Source organism: Aphelocoma coerulescens, chromosome 1A, assembly GCF_041296385.1.
Source record: "Aphelocoma coerulescens isolate FSJ_1873_10779 chromosome 1A, UR_Acoe_1.0, whole genome shotgun sequence".
NCBI lineage: Eukaryota > Metazoa > Chordata > Aves > Passeriformes > Corvidae > Aphelocoma > Aphelocoma coerulescens.
In genome coordinates, this window is record NC_091014.1 from 40700692 (window position 1) to 40724277 (window position 23586).

Here is a 23586-nt window from a genome sequence, read left to right on the forward strand (position 1 = left end):
GCAGAGATAGCCTCAGTGGGATGCCTCAGCTGGGATGCTGAGCTTTGGTTTGAAAGGACTATATTGATACACTTCTAGAATCGAAGTCACTCACCATCAGTCCTGCACTAAATATAAAGCACTGAGTAAAACCGAAGCAATATGGCATTAACACTCCTGGCTCTAGGAATGGCACAGAAAATACCTACTACTGCTCTGCTGAAGACTTACTCATTAGACTAAATTAGGTTAGGCAAAAGATGTGACACAACTGTAGCATGCTGCAGACGTATGAATATTACAAGCATTCCTCCGTAGTTTGCTAGTGAGCAAGAAGGAAGAGCAAATGAGATGGTGAGTTTTTGCCTTTCCAGGTTAGTCTGGCCTATAGTTTATTTTCTTCCCAGGGAAATCACTAATGTCTGAGACAGAACAGGTTGCTAAAACAGTCACATACTTTGCAATTAAGCATCTTAAGCTGCAGTGCACAAGTTTGTGCAGAGTGGGGCCCTACACAAACAGGAGTTGATGCTGCACAGTCACTCTGGGCCTTCTTATCCAGTCACTAGCCAAAAATTTTAGAATCAGTTCACATTTCCTCATTCCACTCCTGCTGCCTAGGAATAGTGAGAAGAGATGGTAATTGATTATCAACAAAATTCAGCCCACCAGTCTTTAATGATCGTTTAGGAAAAGAATGGAAATTCAAGTGAGGGAAAATTAAAAGTGTTAGTATGTGACAATTTTAAAGTTTTAAGCCTAGTAAGATCACAAAGGTAAACAAGCATTCTTTGAAAACCTACAAACAGCTGACCTTGAACACATGTTGGGACAGTGCTCATCCTCATTTTAATCACAAAATTGCATCTCAATTGCAGAGGACAGTTGTGAAAGAAGATACATAGCAGGATGCAACACTCACTCTCTGAGTTCAAAGTGAAGAAGGAAAACTTCAGATCCAGACTAGTTGAATCCAAATCAAGCCACTTTCTGGTCAAGAAACCTCCAGTAACTTTGCAGCTGTTCTTTGTATCTTCATACAACACCATTTCATTGATATACTCATCAATAAAATATGTATACATTTGCATGAAAATCAATGTACATGTTGAGTTTCAGAAGACAAAAGTTTAAGATGGTTATGAGAATCAATTCCCACCGCCTTAATGAAAAGCAACAGGACACCCACACATTTATGAATGCATAAGGTCTTTAACCAAGCTGAATAAAACGGAGCTGTGTCAAACCCAAAGCTGACCCACATGAACACAGCAAGCAAAAACAATGGTGACACAAAATACATCATCTTGCTGCTCTAGGGTTTGCATTTAACCACATTATTCCAAAAGCAGAGTATATAATTATCTAACAGACCAGAAAAAGTACTTTGATAAGTACTGCTGTAAAACAGGTTTAGGTATTACCATAGGTAGTTCCTTTTGCTAAGCAACTCCTTTGGCTAAAACAGATGCAAACTCTGTGCTTGGATATGAGTTGTTTATTGTTATAGAGATAGGGAAAACCTAGAAACATGTCAAAGTTATAGCTATAGTTCTGGAGAATCTAGAAGATATAATTTTAAACTTGAGCACTGAAAAATGATGCTCCAAGTATAGCAAGGGCTCTAGAGTTTAGCCGCAAGTCTGCAAGGCTTGTGGATAATTCTAGAGAACTTGTGGTATTTACAGGAGTTTAAGTGTTTCTAGGAGTAGAAGCAAGCTCCAGTTCTAGAGTCTGTTGCTCACTACTGTCTACAGTAAATAGAGCCCTATAAAAACTTGTAAATAAATTAATCACTCTTTCTTACACAAGCATTGAAAATTGAGGCTTTCAGATGAAGGCATCAGGCATTGGTTAATAATGTTCTTAAAAGTGATCAAAAATAGCTGTGAAGAAGTTAAAAGTGTAATTTGAATTGATATTATGGCAAACAGGACAGCAAAAAAAGGGGCACAATGGGTTCGTTTTCCCCATGTTTTAAATTGCTGTGTTCAGCTGTCTGTGGACTCAAACAATGAGATTAGAAAACTCTTGGTGGACTCAAATGTGGCCAGTGCCTATAAAGGTACACCAAAGCCCTTGCTCCAGCACTTCCCCATTCTTACTTGGGAAGCTAATGCTATCTAGGGAAGAAGTTGATACATGCTTGTGCCTTAAGCCATTTGCATAATGGAGACAGCATTCATGCAGGAGCCAACATCAAAGATTGGATGTGGGAAGGTAAAAGAAGTGTAAACCTGAGAATCATCACCTTGAAGAAAAGTGATTCTGTTTAATTTTCACTTCCTCTTTGAGGAGCCTGATGACAAAGCCAGTTCTCTGTAATTTGGAGCTCATTTGGGTATCATAAAATCAGGAGTTAGTTCCTGCCATGTTATTTATAAGCATATTTAGGGAGTACTGAGGTAACAAAAGAAGTATCTACAAAATAAATGTCTACCCAATTGCAATGTGCATTACAACACAAGTTCCAGGTATTATTTTGGTAGGTACCTGCTACATGTCTAACTACAGGTCTAGCAAGAATACAACACTGCAGAATATGACCATGTAATTTAGGTAGAACATTCTATTTATTAGTTTTAACTTGGGCAAAGGTATAGTTAGAACAGCTTGAATTAAACAAGAATCCAAGGAAAGAAGCACCTTATTGTTGATTTGATGAACGTCATTCTTTACATGAGACTCCTATGAGCTAGACTCACTAACAACTATGAAGTAATGACTCCCTAATTACAGCAATCTTCCCTATTAATGCTTAATATTCAAAATTATCCTGTACTTAAGGTCTTGAACTCAAGATATGAGGTCTAAATGAAGGTTAAATGGGGAACTGCAATATATGATTTGTCTTGCTCATAAGGAAATGGCTTATTTCTTTCATTTGAGAATTGATCTACATCTTTGAACTCAGGCATGCAGACTAGTACCAGAGAAACTGAACAGGTGATGGCCCTTGTGCCACCAGCAACCTCCTCATAACTCCAAAGTATTGGCAGAAGACAAGCAAACTGGCACCACCCTTATTCTTCAGTGTCATTTATAATTGCACAGTATGAGTTTCCTCAGTTAAACTGTACCTTAATCTCAGATGACTGTACTGTGTTGTCTGTCATATGGTTCTGGAACTAAGGTAGTGTAGACCAATCCTAGCAAACTGGGAAATTTTAGTAAAAATTAAAAATGAACACTGAAGCACTTGTGTAACTAGCAAACCAGAAGAACAGAATGATCTTCAACCTCATTTATGAAGTGCTTAAACTTAGCTTCTGTTTTAAGAATTACTGTTTGCCTTTTAGCTAATTTCTGTTCTCAACTCGTACTGAGTCATTTTTTCCAGTACTGCAAGCTACTTTGTTTTTATTGGATGCTTTAAGTCTAAGCATGTTCAGAACATCACAACTACAGAACTATAGTTAAAGCAAGATAATTTTTTCTTAAATTAACAATTAAAATGAGCTTGAAGCAAGAGTTACAGCCCATCTACTTAAAATTAAAAATTTAGAATACTTTAATACCAATATACAAAATTTAACCCATTCCTTTTTTGCCCTCAAGTAACACATAAGCAACAGTTTTATCACCTCTTGGATGGTTTTTAGAAACCCAACTTTTAGAACTTTTTACCACCAAAGATCTTAACTTATACCATCTCATATGCAAGAAGGTAATCAACTGTGTAGTTTTAATTTATTACGTTAGGATTTTGGCTTTATATAAATGAAAACTTTATAAAATTAGACACTGTTGAAAGACCCTCTCTGTCACATTAGAAATAAAGTCTTTGAACAGCAAGATTGATTTTCTTTTCTTTAATAGCTATTACATTAAATGTGTGAAGACAGTATTACAAAAAAAAAATTGTATTTTTCAGGATCAGATAATTTCACATGACAGCATTCCTGTTTTCAGAAAAATGCCAGAACATTTACAAGTTGGAGTAAAGTTACCCTAAAGAAGTTCTGAATAATTATGCCTACCCAACTACTCAGATTAATCATGTAAGTTAAAAAACAAACAAAACACCACAAAGCAAACACCAAACAGCCCAGGAACCATGGACAATCCACACCCCACCCCCCCCTACTACTTTAGTGCCCCTCAATTCACCAGTTACAGATACCAATGGAGTACAACCCATGTTTGACAAAATGGTATCAATAAGTAAAACAATAATTTTTCTTCACAAAGAATCAAACATTAACAAGCAAGCAAGCATATTTCATGTATTTGATTGTGTTCTTCCTCCCCAAACTTCATACACATCTTCCACTATGATGCACTGTAGAGCAGGAACGATGTCTCCAGAGGTCTGTACAAAGCCTAGCACAAGTGAAGTCACTGTTTCATCAGGGATTTCTGCTGTGTCTGTATGTCAGATACATCATGAGAGAAAAGCCACTGAATACAGCAGTTACCACGTAAGTCCCCATATTACTGTAACACCTAAGAGCTCTAAACATGGACCAGGATCTCCAGAAAGATCTATATCCACATCTGTGGAGCAATTCAGGTTTTCTGGAAGAAATTTCTGCTTCAGTAGCCAAAAAAAGCTACCGGAGTGTAGCAAAACCCAGCAGTGTCTCCAAAAAGGAAAAAAAAACTAAAAACAAAACAAGAAAACCACACAGACAAGCATTAGTTAGTACACTAGCAAAAGTTCCGATCTCCCCAAACAATACTCCCGAAGAACTATACTGGGCATCTAAGTTTCTGTATCCAGTTCAGAGAAACATTATTCAAAGCAGACAATCTAAACCATACTTCTATTAAAAAAAAAAGCCACACCAAAAAACCCACCTTCTGTTCTAACTCATTTCTTATGAAGCCCGTGCCTCCTGGCATGTTTTAGTCACCAGTTCACAAGTCATTAAAAAAAAAAATAAAATCAAAAGAAAATGTAAGGCAAGATTGCTACGAACTCTAGGAAAGTAATGTAAGATAACCCACATATTAAATAAATATTTGCTTACTTACACAGCCCTAAAGTTAACAACTGCATTTTACATCTCTGCTTTGTGGAACAAAGAATGCTTTGCTATAACAAAACTTGTTACTCTCTTTTTGTAACAAACCCTTTCTGCTTGATAAGCTGCAACAATTCCTCCTCTCCACTCATTTATCTGTTTCCTACGTCATGCTTTTCAGGAATTAAGACCACACAACTTCTGTCCAGACTAACTTTGCAGTAGGTGGAAAGATTACAACACATGCCTACCTACCTGCCAAAAAAAGGAAGCTCTTAGATCCAGGAATAGATTGAGCAAAGACATCCCTGTTCAGCAGACTGAAGCCTGTATGCCTGCATTTAGACTGGGGAGAAACTCCTTGTTCAGACGGACTAAAACAGGAAAGACCACACTACAAGCTATCAAGGTCAATATAATATCAAACAATATTCTAAAACTGCTGGCCAAATGCACATAGGAAAAAGATGTGCAAAGCAAAACTCACTTTATTCCTTCTGTTAACCTTGGGAAGAAAAAAAAATAAGGCACCAAAATACAACAGTTTTGAGATTTTTCTCTCTTTTACATCATTTTCAGCAAACCACAACTCTCTATTTTGTCTTTCACCTTCTTAATCATCATCCAAAAAAGCACTTTCCACCAAAAAGAATTCTTAGTGTGATTTGGGATATTGGGAAAGATGCTTACCATTTTGCATCTCTCACTGCATTAGGGTTTTGGGGTTTTTTTGCAGCCTTAGGGTACAACCACAAAAGCCTTCTTTCTTTAAAGGCAAAGTTTCAGTATGGCTACCAGGAATGCAGATTAAGGAGGCTGCGTAATTTTTCTTCCAGTGTACATAGGACCCTTGGGAACGTGTCAACAGAACTGTTTGGTGGTTTGCCTGCATGTATTTCCAGCTCTGCTTCTGCCTGCAAGTCAGATTTTTGTCAAAAACTAAACCTGAAGTAGTGCTAGTTCCAAGCCTCCATGAAAACCTAAAATACGCAGCAAGCTTTCACACAAGACTGAAGATTTCTACAACAGTTTAATGACAGTTTTATAAGTTTAAATAAGCAGTCCCCTAGGAACAGCACAGAACACTAGCAACAGCACTAATACAATTTCACCCAGTTTTTGTCTTTGATTTCCAAAGCTAAACTAAGAATGAAACAGTAAATCTTCCAGTACATTTAATAGTGAGTCACAGATTCATGGAAGTGTGCTTTTAAGCATATAATTTGTCACCTCTACTTTTAATAGGCCTCTTAGCAATTCCATACCAACCTCTACAACCACAGGTGATCAGCATCACTGCTGCATGAAAATGTACGTATTTGTCAACCTATCCTGGTTTCCTGCCATTCAATCAGTAAAAGCTAATTCAATGCAAAGTAACACTAACTCCATAAAACAGCAGCCACAGAAGTAAAGGTTAGGGAAAAGCAAGAGTTTGTAGTTTTAGGTGAGGAAACTAGGGAAAGTAAGAATCACGAAGAAAAGACTTATTTGAAAAAAGAAACAAAAAACTCTGGATAGTAAGCAGTGTCTTCATACAAATACTTGCTGACTTTTTGGAAAAAATCACAGATTGAAAGCAAGTGGCAAATGCAAGACTCAACTCTCATTTGATTTTTGAACAGAAGAACAAAGTTATTAATTTGCTTCAGTATTCGTCTCCTAGAATTCACAGCTGCTTGGCTCCAATTTCCATCTGCAAAATGAATAATTTCCATTTTAGGAGACTAGCTTGCAGGAGGTCAGAGCAATCTGGCTATACTTGATTACACATCATAGTTGGTTACAAGCAGAAGGAGCTGCCTGTGCCTGTACATGCACAAAATAAAATCCAAACTCATCAAAGCAAGTGTTCTAAGACTTCATCAACTGAGGCAAAACTTGCACTGAACTTTACTCCTGAGATTCAGCTACTACCGGAAAATTTAATATCTACTTCTAGGAGTTGTAGCTCAAATGTTGGACGAAATTACAAAGTAAATAATCCCATATCACAGTGATGGAGAGCCAGGATTTTGGCTTCATGCATTCAAAGACTTCTCTATCTCCATATTCAGTGGCATGTACAGCTTGTACGTTTACTACTTAGCAAATGCAGAACATCCATCCTTTTCCTTCCCTACAGTCCTTTGCAAGAGCTCAGGGAAAAAAAAAAATTAGTGATTTATGGTGCTTAGTGGAAGTACAAGTTGTTATGACTACTGGCAAAATATAGGAAAGAATTATGACAATGCAGAAAATTCAGAATTCTTTAATTGTATGTGACACGTATATTGAAATCACAGGTCAAACCCAACCCTAAATTAGAGACTTGAAAGTTAAAGCTTGTCAATTTGAACATTCTTCTAAAAAAAATATTACTGACATTGGCTTCAATTCCCAAGCTCAAGAAGAATGTTGCAAAAGTTTATTGCATCAGATTCAGAAACTTAATTAAAAATTTTAGCTCTTTGCTTTATGGGTGAAGAGCACTGTCAATCAGCTAGGCACCTCTTCTATCCATACAGGAACTGTAGTAACTGTAAACTCTAGTAAAAACAGTATGAAGACATGGTGATATTACAGATTAATTACATGACTACTACACATCTGAAGGTTCTAGAGCACACCTGCCTATTCAACCCTGAACACAGGGGATATCACATGTATCACTATATGACATGAAAACAACTCTTAATAGCTGCAAAGACAAGCCACTCAATGTTAAGATTTATTAACCATAAAATATAACTTACACTTGAAGTGGGAGAGGAGAAAAGTATATACACTTAGACCATAACCATCACAGCAGCCTGTTTCAAAAACACACTCCCACTCTTTGGGGTAGAAATGAAAAGTTCTTTAAGTGAAATAGATCAGAAAGTCTGACATCTCCAAATACTTCTAAAGCTAAGTAAACAATCAAATCCCTAAAAGTTTGCTCTAATCTATAACCTCCTCATACCTGCCTATAAATATACCTATTTCTGTTGCAAAAATGTAACTTTTCTTGATCACAGCTGCTTGTAACAACAGCATCTTCAGAAAAAGGTTTTCAGTAAGGTTTACTCAATACTCCAAGTCCTACAACCTTTACCATAACCAGTTCAATCTGACCTTTTGCACTGTTTCAATGAGATGCAGCACTTCCCTTTGATTCTTGCTTTTCTGGACATTACCTGTGACAAAGGGATACACCTGATGACAAGTCAAAAGCCTCAGGTTAAACAAGCCTCAGAGTACACATTTAAATCCAAGACAGCAAAGTAGCCAGACCACTGACTCAATTGCAGAAACTCACCCCTTGCTGGCTAAGGAGAGGATTCTCTATCATGACAGACCAGTCCATCTAGCCAGTACATTATAGCCCTGCTGTATTTTTCAGTTTAGGCACTGTGCCTGGTGTAATTTTCAAATTGAAGGATACTCATTTCCTCCACCCCCCTTGTAGAAAATGGGGCAGACACATTACTTTTCCCTAGTTATTCCAGAAGACCTTATCACTCTGCTACTCATCAGCCTTTGATACTGTCCCCCACAGCATACTCCTGGAAAAGCTGGAAGCCCGTGGCTAGGACAAGTGCACCCTTTGCTGGGTTAAGAACTGGCTGGATGGCTGGGCCCAAGGAACGGTGAATGGTGCCACATCCAGTTGGTGGACAGTCCCTGGTGGCCTCCCCCAGGGATCAGCGTTGGGCCTCGTCCTATTTAATGTCTTTATTGATGATCTGCATGAGGGAATTGAGTCTACCATTAGGAAATTCACAGACGATGCCAAGTTGTGTGTGAGTGTCGATCTGCTGCAAGGTAGGAGGGCTCTTCAGGAGGACTTGGACAGGCTGGATCCATGGGCTGAATCCAGTGATATGAGGTTCAACAAGACCAAGTGCTGGGTCCTGCACTTGGGCCACAACAACCCCATGCAGCACTACAGGCTGGGGACAGAGTGGCTGGACACCAGCCAGGCAGAAAGGGACGTGGGGGTGCTGACTGACAGCAGCTGACAGCCAGCTGTGCCCATGTGGCCAGGAAGGCAAATTCTGTGGCCAGCAGGACCAGGGAAGTGATTCTTCCCCTGTCCTCAGCACTGGTGAGGCCACACCTTGAGTGCTGTGCCCAGTGCTGGGCTCCTCAGTTTAGGAAGAGCATCGAGATGCTGGAGCATGTCCAGAAAAGGGCAACAAGGCTGGTGGAGGGTCTGGAACACAAGTCCTAAGAGGAGCAGCTGAAGGAGCTGGGGATGTTTAGCCTGGAGAAAAGCCTCAGGGGAGACCCCATCCCTCTCTACAACCACCTGAAAGGAGGCTGTAGCCAGGTGAGGGTTGGTCTCTTCTCCCAGGCAACCAGCAAGAGGACAAGAGGACACAGACTTAAGCTGTGCCAGGGGAGGTTTAGGTTGGACATTAAGAAGAAATTCCTCACAGAAAGGGTCACAGGGCAGTGGAGTGGGCTGCCCAGAGAGGTGGTAAAGTCCCTGTCCCTGCAGGTGTTAAGGAAAGCCTGGATGTGGCACTTAGTGCCATGGTGTAGTTGACTAGGTGGTTTAAGGTCATAGGTTGGACTGTATCTTAAAGGTCTTTTCCAACCTAGTTAATTCTGTGATCACGTATTAGGAAGAACTTCCCTCCATTCCTCATTCTCTGCTAAACTGGCAACAGTATTGCTGTTGTAGGAATACAGTGTTTTGGACAAGGAGGGAATCATACTTATCGTCTAAGAAATTGACAACTTTTTGCAATACTGACTAGAGTGGTTAATAACTTCTTTCCAACCATTTGTTATCATGGAGTCAGGTTCCACCAACTGATAAAATTCAAGCCCACTGCATTGTCCAGAACTTTAAGTCCTACATTCAGAAAGCTAGAAAATTGCAGAAACCCCCACCACCACACTGTGCCTAAACCTAAGATTTTAAGAAAGATTCTTATATGCAACTTCTAAAGCCAGAGCATTACTAAAACTGGACTTCACCCTGACACACCTACAGGTTGGGCAGAGAGATGATTGAGAGCAGTTCTGTGGAGAAGGAATTGAGGGTGATGTCCGATGAAAAACTCAACATGAGTTGTCAGCATACAATCACAGGCCAGAAGGCCAACCATACCCTGGGCTGCATCAAAAGGAGTGTGGTCAGCAGGCCAAGGGAGGAGATTCTCCCCCTCTACACTTCTCTTGTGAGACCCCACATGGAGTGCTGTGTACAGGTCTGATGCTCCCAAAATAAGGGCATGAAACTGTTGGAGCAAGCCCAGAGGAGAGCCGTGAAGTTGAGAAGAGGACTGGAGCACGTCCCCTGCAGAGCCAGGCTGAGAGAATCAGGGCTGTTCGACCCAGAGAAGAGAAGGCTGCATGGACACCTCACAGTAATCTTCCAGTACCTGAAGGTGGCCAACCGGGAAGCTGGAGAAGGACTTTTTGTCAGGAACTGTCATGATAGGACCATGAGCAATGGGTACAAATAGGAAGAATGGAAATTTAGACTAGATAGCAGAAGCAATTCTTTACTGTGAGGCTGGTGAGACACACTGGAACAGGTTGACCAGGGAGGTTGTGGATGACTCAGCCCTAACAGTGTCCAAAGCCAGTTTGGATATGGCCTTGACCAACCTGGTCTAGCGGGAGCTGTCACTACCCACGGCAGGGGTTTGGTTAGCCTTAGACAATCTTTAAAGTCCCTTCCAACCCTTAACATTCTATGAAAAACAATTGGGATTAAGAAAGTATACACTTTAACAGAGCCATAATATTCTCAGTGATTCAAGAGTAACTGGAAGCGCTAGAAGCATTTCAAAATCTACACTCTGAAGCTGACAAAAGCCAAAGTATAAGGAAATCTTTGGTTTGCATATTTGGCTTTACATGAACAATTCCTTATATTCTGTAATTCCTTGCATTAAGCAAAGTTAAAACATTCCAGAGAGAAATTTATAGTGTACTCATGGGTTTGGGGGGATGGAGAGTCATCTTAGGTACAGAGATGTAAACATCATGTGTCTCAATGGTTGCTGATAGTACTGAAGGAACCAACCCTCACCAGACCTTTCTTGGAGAAAGAAATCAAAGTAGGGCACATGCTGGGTTTCTACAAACACCAGCACATTGTTAAGCTCTCTACAGGTGAAGACTTGAATTTGGAGACTGCTTTTATAACTCTAAAAGCACCAATAGCCAACCAATGCCATTTATTTATTAAAAGTTATGAGGCAGATAGATTTGATTGTAAAAAATCCAGTTTCTGTAACAAAAACAGAACAAGGAGAGAGGAGGACAGAAAAAGACAAATGGGGGCAATTTACCTGGATTAAAAAAATTCCTTCCTCTGTCACTGTTCTATCCTAGGATCAGATTATTTTTTGCCCTGTGTTTCCCTATGCCCACCTTCATCTGGGTCACAGACTTCTTAAAAAGAGAAACTTACGCAACTGTATGTTGTAATACAGGTCTCATGAATCACAGACAGCTACCAAAAGATAAGTACAGAAGTGTATTCAAAAAGTTAGTGATATCACTCCTAGTTAAGTGACACTCCTCAACTTTACAGCCTATCATGAGATCAACTGCAAAACAGCCAAAGCCAGATTTTAAACCATTCTTGTTTTAAAAACTGAAGGTTCTGACCTAAACTTTAAAACCCAAGTAATATTTACAGTTTAAGCTGCAATGAAGCAGTCCAAATCAGTTGACTTAGACTGTTAATTGTTTAAATTCTGCATAAGCACCCTCCAAGTATCAACAGAATGCAAAGCACGTTATCAAATACATTATCAGCAGTGAAACATGACAAAGCAAAATTAACAGGAAAAAAAAACACCCAGAAAATTTTCCCATATTTAAGTCATTTAGCTTGGCAATATAAATAAAATTAGATAATTACAGAGAAGAAATTATAAGGGCTCAAAATCCTGGAAGAAATTAAAGAACAAAGCCTTTCAAATGCCATCATGAGAGTTTGTCTTGAAAAGACAAAGTACTTGTTACAATATGTGCAGGTAAGCAACTGTTGATATGCAAAGCCCTTGGAGGATCTCCCAAAAAAGGGAAATTATACATCAGCTCTTCAAGCAAACACTTTAGTTACATCTCAGTAGTTGATAAATGATGTCACTGAAGAAGCTATGGCTCTGATGCCAAGGTTTCTTAATGGAAAGTTACTTTTAAGTGCTATTTGGTCTTTTATTTGAATCCCTATAGTTAGCATGCCTTCAACTTTTACTGATACTTTTATTTATATGCTATGTTTTGGAAAAAAAAAAAAAAAAACCAACAAAAAACACACAAGAAAATCAACAAAAAATCCTAAAAACAAACTTAAAATGAAAAGTATTTTTAACAGGACTACTGTCATGCAAGCTTTTCTATGCCAGAGCTTTCTTGGTTTCATGTTTTAATCCAGCATATGCACCTGACATGGCAGGTGTCTTATTCTAAAAAAGGATGCCAAACCATTAATTACAGGAACAGCTTTTGAAATCCATCTTATTAATCACACATTTTATTTTAGTAGCCTTTCCTGGCTTTTCTAAAGTTTTTGTAAGTCAAACTGAAGCTGTTGATCTTCCCTTGGGAACTGCTGAATACACATACAGAAAAACTTCTGTTTCCATGTTCCTTGTGCCACAGAACCTACTAATGCTTAGGCTCCAGAGAGCTATGACACTTTGTTCACAGGTACAGTGATTCTCACAAGATTAGGCTCCTTGTAGCAAAAAATTCTAATCTGCAGCAGTCACGTCTTAACAGCTACTTGAGCTTGCAAATGCTATTTGCTATAATTACAATCAACACATTTTTTACTGTTACAGAGTACAGCAATCTCTTCAATTGCTGAGAAAACAACTGAGAAAGAGCTCTCCCATCCCCAGATCCCACATGGGTAACTGATAAAACACTTTACAAAATATATAATGTATCTTCTGTCATTCACACCAAGTTGTTCTCTATTTTCCTTAAAAATGGTAGTTTTTAAATCACCACTGCTGTATTTACCTAGAGCTATAGGTAAAACTTGTTTCTACAGTAACTTCATGAGTTTTCTTTGGAGTCATGTTTGATAGATCAAGCCAAAGTCCACCTTCAGTATTTTATAAGTCTATAAGAAGTGTTAAGTACAAGAGCTACTAGACCTGTTAAGTTACTCCTCTGCAGAGATGGAGGAAAGCTGTTTCTCTTAAGTGTACAAATACCTGTAAGCACTGACATACAAGCATTAGCATTCACTACCACTATTACACACATCCAAGCATAGCTATAGAGAGACAAGTGCCAAGCATTTGGCTAGGCTGTCTGCAAGAAAGTAGAAAATGAGTGACCAGAAAGCCATGTCCAGAGAGGTTCATAAACAAAAACCCACTGACAGTCCAAGCGCTAGCACAACTAACACCCTTTGCTCTGCTGTCCTCAGAAACCAAGAAACTGACACTACACAAAAATTCTTCCTTCAGAGGTAAGCATTAAACTTTTATTTTCTACTGAGGAGAAGTGCAGGCTCCTCATAAAAAACAACAGGACCTAAAATAATTCAATTTGCTGCAGTAGCTGAATAAAATCAAAGTGGTAGCAAATCGTGAAGTTTGGCAAGCTTTCTAAAGACATTGTTTTACCTGATTTGATAGAAATGAGATTATTCATCAGGAGTTCACATTTGGCCTGCAGACACAATGTTGGCACCCTAATTTACACTCTTCATTTTGGATAAAACTTAAGGTAATTAACTTTGTCCAAATTTTCAGCAGGTTCAGCACCTAAAGCACCATGTTCAAAATATTGCCAAAAAAAAGATTAGCAAAACAAGTTTAAGAGCACTGACTTTTCATAACTAAATAAAAAAATAACAACTTGATGCTGCAAAAACAATAAGCAGGGTTACTTATATTTTATAGAATACAGGAATAGTAGTCATAATTCATACTGATTGAGGAAATAATGCAAGTAGTTTCAGATTGTTTCATCTCTGGGATGGGGAGGCACACTTTTGGAAAACCAATTTATTTCATTAATATTATTCACTTAATTAAGCCTACTTATTTAAGTATTTAGTACTGCATCTATTTGCAAACACTTTGCAAGCAACAACACTTTTGTTAAAACTTCGGACAACATCCTCTGCAGCCTTAAAATAACAACTTTTCCACTACAGTAAGAGAAGCATTGGTTTTCAGTCAAGAACACTAAAGCAAATTTCAGGATATTTGTAAGCTGAAAGTTCCAAAGCCGTAAGTCTGAAATGGTATTCCAGTTTCAAAAGGGGCCTACAAGGATCCCGGATTTGACAGAGGAATGCAGCTCCTCAGTGAAAGCTCCATCAAAGTTAACTGTTTCAGAAGGCAGCACTGACCACACACATACAGTGTACATGCTTGTCAGCTGTGCTCACCCTGGTTACCAGATGAAGATATTGTTATTTTGCCTTTGACAAATACTTGCTTCAAGTGTGAAATTTTAAGAAAACTAGTATGGTAAGTTCATCCTAGAAGTTTGGACATTTGTTAGAACTACTAACAAACAGGTTTCATGTTAACTTTCATCTCAGTCCTTCTGTGAAGGAACAAAAAAAAAGAAAACCCTAGGATATTGAAAAAAAATTTTTCATCTATATATATATATATATATATATATATATATATATAAAAAATCCACAACACAAAGCCAACACTTGCAAGTCATTCCCTGATGTACAAGAAACCTCAAATACTCAAGAAGTATATATTTAGAAGACTCCAGTTACTCTTCTAGCTTCACAATCAGGGTGGTAAAACAAACTCCAAAACTATATAATCACCCCAGAACTAAAACTCATATAATAATCACCACTGGCTGGCTAACTGATCACATCAAAGCAAGCTTTCATAGTTGTAATTCAAGACCCTGAACTACAATCATAACATGGGAAAATCAGAGTATTTCGGACTGAAATAAGAATAAAAAAATATATCGGTGAGACTTGGCCCTTTCGAATGTTTTAAGGCTAGAACCATTTCTAACAGCCATATCTTACCAGGCAATTTAGTACTAAAATCGATGGTTATGTGCTAGTTATCGATCAAATTTAAGTATTCAGAAACTACAGTAGTATAGGAACTATTTCTTTGCCATCTTGAAGATAAACCTACTTCTGTAGGCCCAAAATGAGGCTACATTTACTGGTCAAGATCCTCAGGGGTTTCACCCTCTTCTTAAAGCCAACTCCACACTTCACTCTGTTTAGCAGACCTTTAGAAGCCATTAGCCTAACAAATATATTGGTAATGGGTAAGTGCTAACACCAGTCAGGCATAAATGGGAAACAGTCTTGTTCAAAAACTTCATCACATTGCTCTAATTTTGGTTTTGTCAATGAGCCCGCAAAGATTCAGTGTTTCCAGGATAAGCACAGTGGCTGATTCAGTGTGCTCAACAACTGAAACACAAGAGCTGGGTACCAGGTCTTGTCAAAACAATGCAGTAAAAAAAAAAAAAAAAAAAAAAAAAAAAAAAAAAAAAAAAAAAAAATCAACAGTGCTCTGCCCTCCCCCCTCCTCCCAAGTACCATGATCATCTTTTGCCTTCTTGTTCTATCTTACAGACTTGAAATTACTAGAAAGGAAACAGCTGAGGAATGCTGCTACTCTTATGCCACGCTTTCCATTGACTGCCATTTCAGGAATGCATATAGGAAAGTAAAGGAGCTTGGAATGCCTCCACCCATCCAGCAGCATCAGAGGCTGACCAGCTTATGGATGGCTCCGCTGCCTTACAGCTGCATTCCAGTTTGCATTTTACGGCTGTCAAGATCAATGAAGAAAAATATATTGTTGGGCACTGACAAAACATTTGTTAGGCAAATGTCCTCATATGCTGCATGCCTTACTTGGTGTGATCTACAATTATACTACAATACAGCAGTTATAAGACATAATTTACAATTTCTTGGTTGCAAGAATCCCAGAAAGGTGTACTCATGCTACAGTTGTTCAGAACTACCACCACATTGCTTTCAGAGCATATTAGTTTGTCTAAGTCTAACCCATCTGAATATACCTTCGGATAAAATTTCACTATTTGCTAGAACACGTGCATGTTCCTCAATTTCACATGGACTGAGCCCAGCCTCAGGAAACACAATTACACCAAGAGAGACTACCAATTTGCTGGGCTCTCAGTTTTTGAGAGGATTGCAGTAAGTGTCTTACTAGCCTAAGTAATAACTTTGAGAAAGGGAGCAAGTGAGAGCATGAGCAAAGGGATAAACAAGTAAAGAACTGGACAAGAGCCTGTCAAACCATCTGTTCCAACTAAAACGTAGCATATATTATGCCTGGAATAGAGATCCCACCAGAGTGGTATGTCTAGTACTGATTTATACTGACTGCTTCTGTCTCCTAGGCTCAGATTTAGCTAACAACTGAAATTCAGTAACTTGGTAAAACAGCATTCTTGCTACTACAACGTCAAAATCAAAATGGTCTTAAACCAAGTGTGCTCATATCAATTTTATTCATACATACAAAAGCCCATCTCTTTTACAAGGGGCTTTTTGATGACCTATCACAAAAAAGTGTTCTAACAATATCAAAAGTACACCAGAACACATAGAAAACCACAGACAAAGCTGTATTGTAAAAACAGCATTAATGCTACAGTGAAATTCATATCTAAAGACCAGCAGAAATTGTCCCTGAACATTAGCTTCAGTAAATACTAAAGCCCAACCAGCTGAACTCATCCTTACACTGGAATGTAAAACTCTTCCTCCATGACTAGCAAGTTTAAGAAACCTGTCAGTTACACTAACATGAAAACTGGCTTTAAATACTTTTACTAATTTCTATTTGCTAGAATTCTCTTGGGTTATTCTGTTTGTGCACAAGAAATGTCCATAGCAATGAAAATACACAGAAATCCCAGGTTCAAATTTGACAGACCACTCAGAAATAATAAACCTAAAAGGGTGAAGAGATTATTACCAATTTCCTTTATAAAACACCAAGGAGAACACAATTTTTTCAACACAGCATTTAAATTTCCACTATTATACTCACAGTATATGATGAAAAATCACACCTTTTTTCCCCTCTTCTTGTCTTCATTTCAAAGAGTAAAAAAAAACAACCAACCAATCTTAGATGACAAGATCAGTAGGAAGTTAACAAGTACTTATTGTATCATCTGAACCTAGCTACTGTAACTACAGAGAGAAAGAGCTGTGGCCCACACAAGAACCAATTACAAAAGGGAATTTAAACAAATATGCCTCTGTAGTCTGATCACTGAGTGAAGTCAACATTACATTTATTTCTGGACTCGTTTTCTCTGTGCTTTGTTGCACAGATTAAAAAAAAAAAAAAAAGCCACAATAAAAGAATAATAAAACAAGCTGAGCAAATTACTCCAAAATTCTCAGTGGTAGAACATCTACAATGAGAGCACTAGGAGGTTTAGTGATTAGAAGGTTGGTTCCTTTCCAAACCCTGAGACTTAGGCATCAGTTTTGTAACTGAGTACAAACCTTTCTGTACAAAACGAAGTCCTCCTACTTGACAGTTTCAAAAAATTAACAAGTTTACCACATGCACCACACACTTTTTCTCTGAAAAAGTCATGGTAGAAGGCATAGCTAGGAGGTTACTAGGATAGTTTTGAGCTGTTTCCATACACCTTCCTTACCCTTGGTTGTTGGGTGCTGCTGCTACGATGCAAACACCCTAGCGATTTAAGACTAGCAACCTGTTCTTTGCTCTTACAACTTGACATGCTGCACATGTTGTAGCCTCAGCTCAAATACATGACCTCTGCTATCATTCATCAGAAGGGATCCAGACAGTGCAGCCAGAATGCCCCCTATTATGTTCTCAGTGCTGGTAGATTTTATGTCCCTTTTGCATCACTGGTTGCTGTTTGAAAGGGTGTCGTAACAAGGACACAGTTGATGCCAAAGGTATCCATATTTGTTACCATATCAGGTACTAAGAATATGCCACCAGAAGCCCTGACCGAACTTTTCACATAAACAATTGCAAAGACTCCTGCCAAGGAAGGTACTTCTTATCTAATAAATAAAGCTCATAGAACCCAAAGGAAATATTAAGACAGAAATAACTGTCCTTACTCAGAAAGGATAAGCAAGCATTCTGTAAAACACAGAATCTTAATTAGTATTCAGGGATAAATGCAGCAGAGTCCTACAACAGAGGGAGCAAATCAAAATTTCTACTTAACACTGCATACTGCTCTATGTGCAAACTAATATGTAACTATAATGTTGGTAACAGTCTCATCTTCACATTCAATTGAGTACCTAAAGAGCTGCAGAAAAACTCTATTTGATACAGAGAGATAGCCTTCAAGGAATTTTGCCTAATTAAACTGTAGTTGTCACAAACAAAAAAGATGACATGAATCCCTCACCAAGGAGTAGGGGCCTTCACCAACAACACCTCCTGTGGGTACGCAATGATCCCCATGCACAAACAGCCAAGACAATTTGCTTTACCTTACATCAAAAGCAGTACCCTCCCCAGGAGCAGGCAAGATCAGGACAGCAGGACATGTTCTTTTCATGCTGTGTGGTGGAATTAGGCTACAGCACTCACCTTCCTCACCCAGAGAGAATGAGGCCAAAAACAAGGTTACCATCTCCTAAATCTGAGCAGCCTCAAAGAAAAAGGGCACTCAAAAAGCAGGCTGCATAAATTGTCATACCTAACCACAGCCTAATCTCAGCCAGTGCTGAGGTGTGTGCAGGTACTCCACACCGCATACCCATATTCCCAGAGGAGCAGTGTGCACAGGAAATCCAGCCTTCCAGGAAACTGGCCACATCGTGATCCCTCCGCACTATATACAGCCTTTCCATGGTGCTGTCCAGAAAGGGTGGGCTCCACTTTCCTGTACAAAGCTCTATGTAACTTCTAGACAAACTACTTTCAGCCATTTAAGCAATAAATTCCAGACAGAGCTAATGAACTAAATCCTCTTTCATGAAAGCCAAGGAAAGCAGCAGAGAGTCCAGACTGAGGAATGATAGGTGTTAAGCTTTCAGCATGAGAGAACTGAATCCCATGCTGAAGAAATATGTCTGCCTAAGAAGGGATGAAGTTTTATTAAAAATGCTATATAGCCTCTTTTAAGATTATTTCAGAATATGCCACTTCTACCCCCCACTAATAATCTGCAAGGTCACAGCCCACCTTTGAGCTTCTTTCTTCTCTCAAGTTCCCCTGACATTCTATTGTTAAGGCAGATAGAAAAGCTGCACAAGTTAGATGTTATGCAGGATGAAATCTATCTGGAAGTGCAACATTCAAAACTTCCATCTCCACTAGAGTAATGGCATTGACATCTGATTGTAAATTTAAGTTCTCATTTAAAAGCTTCCTGGTCTTACAGATACATACATACAATATGTATATAATGCAGATTATGCAGCAGAATACACACTATTCTGCTGCAATATTCTACACTGCATATTTATCTTACAGATAGAAAAACAGTACACAACAGTTTTGTCCTTTGTGCTGAAGGCCTAGCCTGAAAACTTGGGCAGAACAAGTTCTTAAAGTGAGGTTTGAACCAAAGATTACATAGAGGAATAATAACCATCACCTAATGACAGCTTTTCCTCTGCTGCAATATCCCAAAGAACTTAATTGACCTGTCCTCAGATATGATGCACTCAAGTCCATTTTTTTGTGCACATGCAGATATAAAACAAAATCACTCACTGGCAGTGTCAAGAGCTGAAGCAAGTACCTATATATATCCTCCCCCCCACTTCCTCCTCTCAGCTACCAAGTCAAGTAATTTTTTTATTTCCCATATGCATAAAGAGAAACAATTCTACATGCAGCTTTCTGATGGTAATAGCATTCAACCCCACTCAGAGGAAAAGCCTAGCTAAATGGTTTCAGTAACAAAGCTTGATGCTCCATTAAAGACCAGACCTGAAGTTCACCAGAATTTCAGGATTAACGGTACTTTCCCCTCAGCACTTCGAACTACCTGGGCTGTGAAAAAGAAAACAAAGCTTAAGTCTCTTCCTGTAACTGCCATATGTAGCAGGAAAAGCAAAGGCTAAATAGTATATTAAATATTTAATTCTATCATTATTTCAGACACATGCATTTGCTCTCTAACTGGAAAAAAAATAAACTGATGGAAGACAAAAAGGACACAACCCAAAAAAGTACAATCATTTTATCTTTGCTGAGATAAATTTATTCCTCTGAAGCAGTAATGTCTACATGGGATCTGACTGATGACACAAACCAAAAAAATCCAACCAGCCAAAGAACCATAAAGCAACAGTATACCATGGCAGTCTTAAAAACAACAACATGGACTTGAACACAACTACCATCAGTCAGTCAAAACTGCCAGGAAGAATGACAAGTTTTTGAAGAGTTTCCTTTGAGAACAGATACAGCTTTGTTCATGCCACAGCCAAATTAGATTAATTCGTTCAAGTTAAAGACTACATTATGTGTGATTTGCACCTTTTATATGGCATATTAGAGGAAAATAAGATTTTGTGTTAATAATGAAGCTAAACCATTCAGATTCAGTCATAGGCAGGGATTTGTTATACACCTTTTTTTATACAACAGGCAACATTCACTTACTGTACTGCCTCAAGAGGATTATAACTTCACAACTGATCTTATTTGCTTTCAATATCAAAACCAGGAAAGGTCCTTTGGTATCACTAAAGGAGGGAAGGGGGAAGGAGTGACCAAGAAATTTAGCAGTGATGTAAATCTTTACCTCTGTTCCCTTAGACTTTGCCCTTCCAAACTGCAAGCAGACTACAAGGTTAAAAAAAAAAAAAATGGGAGAATAAGCTCAGAATTATCCTGATTAAAGGTTTTTTTGTATGTAGTATCAAAGACATTTTTAAAATGTCTGGATCTTTCTGGACATCAGAAAGAGAGAACACCATCTCTTGTTCTCACAATAGAGTTAAACCAAACGTCATCCTTTCCTCCCAAATGGCTGGAGTACAGCAACTTGCAGACCTAAGGATCTAACCAGCTAAGGTACGACTTCCAGTACACAGCTCCCTGGAAGCACGAAGCAATCATAACTTGATTAGAGGAGGATAAATACAGAAAGCCTCGCAATAAAGTGACACGCTAGCCTGCAGTCAGGTAACTGTGTTGCAGTAACATGCTGACAGGCTTAACCACAACACACACTAATTCTTCCACTTCAGTTCACAACTGAAAGTAAACCAACACCCTTTACAGGGGAGCAAGTGACAACTCAGACACAGGAAACAGAGCAAAGAGTCGTAGAACTGTATATCCTATGTTCAAGAGGGGATTCTATCCAGTTCTGCAAGGCAATTTATGTATTTCTAGAGCCTCACACCTTTGAAAAACTTATACGGGATATGGAAAACAAGTTCACCATCTCTTTTTTTTTTTTAATGTAAGAAACTACCTCACCTAACCATTTTGGGAAGATTTCTACTTGATCAACCTACAACACATAATTATTAAATTTTTTTTTTTTAACTATTGAACAACTCCTAAACTTAAGAACGAGAAGGTAGTCTGTCAAACATAATTTTTTGCTTTCCAGATATTCAGTGAATCTAATATTGTGTGGAAGCTTTTGGCCTTCTAGAGGAAAAAACTATTCAGGCAAACCCGCATTATCTCCGGATTGCCACAGCCTTTCCTTATTTGGCTAACGTTTTGAGATTCCAATCAGACTGCTATGAAGTTCAACATGCACAAAGCATCCATTTTGAGGAAACTTCATAGCCAGTTTCCCGTCCATTCCCCCCCTGCCCCAAGTGAAAGTTACCTCCCTCGGCACCGACCCTCCTCCCACATACCCACACCAGAACAAAGGGATACGGATTGGATTTTTTACTACTTTCCAACGAACGGAAGAAAAATTTAAGACCCCTGCTTCCCTTGAAATTCAGCTTTCACGCTGCGGTGGGAGTCATCGGTAACGAAAACAAGCAGCCCTTCACTGATACGCGTTTCTACCTAATGAACAAAACACTGGTTTCCCCTAGAAACCGAAGAGAAATAGATGTCTCTCAACACGCCCGCCCGCACACACGAGCGGGTTTTAATCGGCTCAACTACTGCGGAACCGGGCAGACGAGGGAAGCAGGGAACTGCTACCGGGATCCCGGGCAAGGGGCAGCGGCGGAAGCGCCCCGCGAGGCGGCCCCGCTTCTCTCACCTGCGGCCACCCTCTCACGCCGGGGAGCACCTGCCCCCGGCCCCCTCAGCCCACACAGATCAGGGCCCGCTCCCCCCGGCCCTTCAAGGGAGGCGCTGCCAAGAGGGGAAAACGAAAGAAGGGTCAACGGCACCTCCTTCCCGCCGGAGGAGAGGCCCATCCGCCCCTTCCGACGCCCTGCCCGCGGGGAGGGGGTGCAGCCTCCCGCCCCTGCAGCCCCGCCGGCCCGGGGGCTCGGCCCGCGGCCCCTCCGGCCGGTCCCAGGCTGACCCTACCGCCGCCTCCCCGCCCCGACACCCCCCAGCGGAGGGAGCGCAGCCACCTCCGGCCCCTTCCTCCTCCACCTCCACCTCCTCCTCCGGGGGAGGGGGGGAGGGGGGGCAGTCGGCCGGCCTCGCCTCCCCCCCAGCCCGGCCAGGGGCCCCTCGATCGGCCCAGCACCGACCTGGTGGAGCGCGGTGAGCCCGTCCACATTGGCGTAGTTGATGTCGGCACCCCGCTCCAGCAGTCGCAGCACCTCCTCGGTGTCCCCGCTGGAGCAGGCGGCCAAGAAGACGGCGCCGTCGTCGAACTTCACCTTGGTCTTCTTGCGCTTGACCACAGGCGGCTCCAGATCAGTCTCGGAGCCGATCCAGCGCTTCAGCTGCTCGTTCCGCTTCTGCTTGGCGTCCGCCATCTTCATACCCCGCTCGCGCCGGCCCCCTCAGCCACGGCCGCGCCGAGCGTACACTTTATACCGCCACTATCCCACAGCGCACCGCGGCCGCGCGCGCTCACCCGCCCAGGGAGGGCGCGGGGCGGGCAGGGAGCGAAGGGGCGGGGCGGCGGCGTTGGCGTTAGCATAACCCCGCGAGATTTCCGGGGGGCGGGGCCGCGGGCGGGAGGAACGGCGCGAGCGGGGCCGGGACTGGGCGGGCGAGGGCAGCCCAGCCCGGCCCAGCCCGGCCCAGCCCGGCCCAGCCCAGCCCAGCCCAGCCCAGTCCTTCCCAGCCCAGTCCAGTCCAGTCCAGCCCAGCCCAGCCCAGCCCAGCCCAGCCCAGCCCAGCCCCGCCCAGCCCCGCCCCGCCTCCGTCGGGCAGATTCGCTAAAGGCACTGCCCGTCCGTACGTGCGACCACTGTCACCTGCGGCAACATCGGTGTTTCTGCCTGTATTGGCAAACGGGGCACATGCAGCCACTTGACGGGAAAAAAGGAAATAAATGGAGCAACTTGCTTGAGGGTCCTTTGTTTTGGGAACGACCACGTCAGACCAGCTTGATGGACAAAAGCACCATTTGCCTCTACACTTTAGGGGGCCGTCAGGGAAGGAGCGTCTTTGTCAGGAACTGTAGTGATAGGACGAGGAGTAATGGGTACAAATTAGACTAGATATTAGGAGAAATTCTTTACTATGAGTGTGGTGAGACACTGGAACAGGTTGCCCAGGGAGGCAACCCCAGCCCTGGCAGTGTTCAAAGCCAGTTTGCATATAAGGCCTTGACC

The 23586-nt window shown here is 40.8% G+C and overlaps 1 protein-coding gene across 7 annotated transcripts in view; it reads right to left on the reverse strand.

Annotated features, from left to right (window-relative positions):
- The window catches only part of PPP1R12A (protein phosphatase 1 regulatory subunit 12A), a 115917-nt gene extending 93032 nt beyond the window's left edge, over positions 1-22885 (reverse strand). For 3 of the 7 annotated variants that reach the window (XM_068999604.1, XM_068999618.1, XM_068999611.1), the window contains exon 1: positions 22549-22884. In XM_068999604.1, the coding sequence (XP_068855705.1) occupies positions 22549-22785 (237 nt within the window). In that variant the 5' untranslated portion in view covers positions 22786-22884. Of the gene's footprint in view, positions 1-22548 lie in introns of all 7 variants that reach the window. The other 4 variants (XM_068999595.1, XM_068999592.1, XM_068999603.1 and 1 more) reach the window with 3 other exon arrangements.
- Between the last annotated feature and the right edge of the window lie 701 nt (positions 22886-23586).